This window comes from Dendrobium catenatum, unplaced genomic scaffold, assembly GCF_001605985.2.
Source record: "Dendrobium catenatum unplaced genomic scaffold, ASM160598v2 original_scaffold_120917, whole genome shotgun sequence".
Lineage (NCBI taxonomy): Eukaryota > Viridiplantae > Streptophyta > Magnoliopsida > Asparagales > Orchidaceae > Dendrobium > Dendrobium catenatum.
Window position 1 is genome coordinate 1 of NW_021439352.1, and position 2,720 is coordinate 2,720.

A 2,720-nucleotide genomic window follows, 5' to 3' on the forward strand; every position below is an offset into this window, starting at 1 on the left:
TCAACACAAATCCAAAGAGGGGGTGGGGAACCAATAGATATGAAGCTTTTTAACATAATCCTTTTACTTACGGTGTCATAAATATTAGAAATTATTATTGCTTTTCATTCTAGAGTATTCCTTATTCTAGAGTATTCTTTTATCTAGATTATTCCATCATTAAGTATTAATGTAGAATGTTCTAGGATGCTTGACTTTTGAAGTAAATGCTTTATTAAAAATAGATGTTTCTAGAATATATAGATAAATTTAAAACTACTTGTAACCACTAGTATAAGTAGGGATGATGTATTGTTAAAATGACAAGAAAAATATATTCTTCTACTTCCATCAATATCTCTCTTCATTTTTAATTCTCCAACAATTGGTATCAGAGCAGCTTCAATCTATGGGAACAATGACAGGCTGGATTTCTTCTCCATCATATCCAATATTCACCGGCGAAAACTACGACTACTGGAGCGTGAAGATGATGATGTTGTTCCGATCACTGAATCTATGGGAGATAGTTGAAGATGGCATTTCGACCGAAGTTGTCAGTACCTCTAATGGTTCTTCTAATCTCACGCAAATCCGGGTGGACAAACAAAAAGATGCAAAGGCGCTCTTCATTCTTCAACAAGCTGAAAGTGACACTATCTTTCCAAGGATAATGTGGGCTTCTTCATCGAAACAAGCATGGGAGATCCTGCAGGAGGAGTTTCAAGGAAACTCCAAAATAAGAACAATAAAATTACAAGCCTTGTGAAGGGAGTTGTAAAATCTCAAAATGAAGGAAACAGAAAATACAAAGGAGTATTGCGCTAGAATCATTACCGTAGTAAACCATATGAGGGTGTACGACAAAGACATCTCAGAAGAGAAGGTAGTACAAAAGATCCTCATTAGCCTTACTGCGAGCTACGATCATGTGGTGGCTGCATCGAAGAGTCCAAAGATCTCTCCTCATTGTCGGTGACAAAGTTGATGAGCTCATTATATGCTCATGAGCTTCGACTTGAGAGAAGGAAGGATACCACTCTTGAAACAGCATTCCAATCAAAAGTCAACCTGAAGAAGCAAAAGACAAAGGATTCGAAGAATAAGTCAAAAGAGATTACAAAAAATGGAGTCAACCCTCAAAAGAAGGAATTCCCACCATGTAAGATCTGCAACAAGACAAATCACTTGGAAAAAGATTGCTTTCATAAAGGTAAGCCTTTATGTTCTTATTGTAAGAAGTTTGGACATGAAGAGAAGGATTGCTGGCATAAAAAAAAAAATCAACAAGCTAACTTTATGGAAGAAAATGAGCAATTGTTCTATGCATGTCATGTTGCAGCCGAGCAAAAGAAAGAATGGTTTCTTGATAGCGGGTGCAGCAATCATATGACTCAAGATGAGAGTCTATTCACTCATATTGATAAGTCTGTATGTGCTAAAATAAAACTTGGAAATGGAGAAATGGAGAGTTGGTAGAAGCAAGTGGCAAATGAACAATTGCCATCAAAACCAATAAAGGAACAAGGCTCATAAGAGATGTTCTTCTGGTTCCAAGCCTTGATCAAAGTCTTCTCAGTGTTTGGCAGATGATGCAGAATGGGTATTCCCTACATTTTAAAGGCGATGTATGTATCATTTTATACCTAAAGAAAGACAATCAAGTTGTGGCAAAAGTAAGAATGAAGGATGGCTGAAATTTTCCTATCACTTGGCAAAATCCTAGAGCTTTATTTACAAAGAATGATGATACATCTCTTTGGCATCAAAGATTTGGGCACTATAACTTGAAAGCCTTGAGAATATTGCTAAATCAGAAGAATGTGGTAAAAGACTTACCTCTGTTAGCTCAAGATATACCTATCTGTGAAGGATGTATAATGGGAAAGCAACAAAGAAAATCATTTCCTTTCTGAGAATCTTGGAGAGAAAAATCAGTACTTGAACTTGTTCACACTGATCTTTGTGGTCCTATGAAGACTCCATCTCTAAGCAATTGTAAGTATTTTATTCTCTTCATTGATGACTATTCTAGAATGACATGGGTTTACTTTCTCAAAGAAAAATCAGAAATTTTTGGTATTTTCAAGAACTTTAAATTATTAGTTGAAAATCAAAGTGGCAAAAAGATAAAGATATTGAGAAGTGATAGAGGAGGAGAGTTTAACTCATGCCACTTTGAAGATTTTTACAAAGAAGAAGGGTTGGATCACCAACTGACTGTTGCCTATACTCCTCAACAAAATGTAGTCACAGAAAGGAAGAATAGAACTATTATGGAGATGGCAAGGTCCATACTAATAGCAAAAGGCATACCAAAGAAATTTTGGGTTGAAGCTATTAACACTGTTGTCTATGTGCTAAATAGATGTCCTACAAAAGCTGTGAAAGATATCACACCTATTGAAGCTTGGAGAGGACACAAGCCTTATGTTGATCACTTCAAAGTATTTAGGTGTCTCTGTTATGTTCATATTCCTAAACAAAAAGGCATAAGCTTGAAGAAAAATATGAGAAAGGAATAAGAATCTTTAATCTCAAAATACAACAACTAATTACAAGCAGAGATGTCAAATTTGATGAGGATGCAATATGGAAATTGGAAAACACTGATGATCCCAAGCTATTTCTTCAAGCACCATCTATCGACGACACTACATAACAAGCCATAGCTGACACTGTATTACCAGCTGATGACCTCGAGCTAATACCGACATCATCTACCTCAGTCAATAATAAGG

General features: G+C 35.9%; 1 protein-coding gene across 1 annotated transcript; it reads left to right on the plus strand.

Moving 5' to 3' along the window:
• Positions 1 to 397: 397 nt before the first annotated feature.
• LOC110116351 lies at positions 398 to 1,582 on the plus strand (the record flags this gene model as incomplete). Its single annotated transcript, XM_028692114.1, has 3 exons — positions 398 to 746; positions 1,322 to 1,450; positions 1,501 to 1,582. Coding segments are annotated over exons 1-3 (560 nt in total), but the record flags the coding sequence as incomplete, so codon positions are not given.
• Positions 1,583 to 2,720: the final 1,138 nt, after the last annotated feature.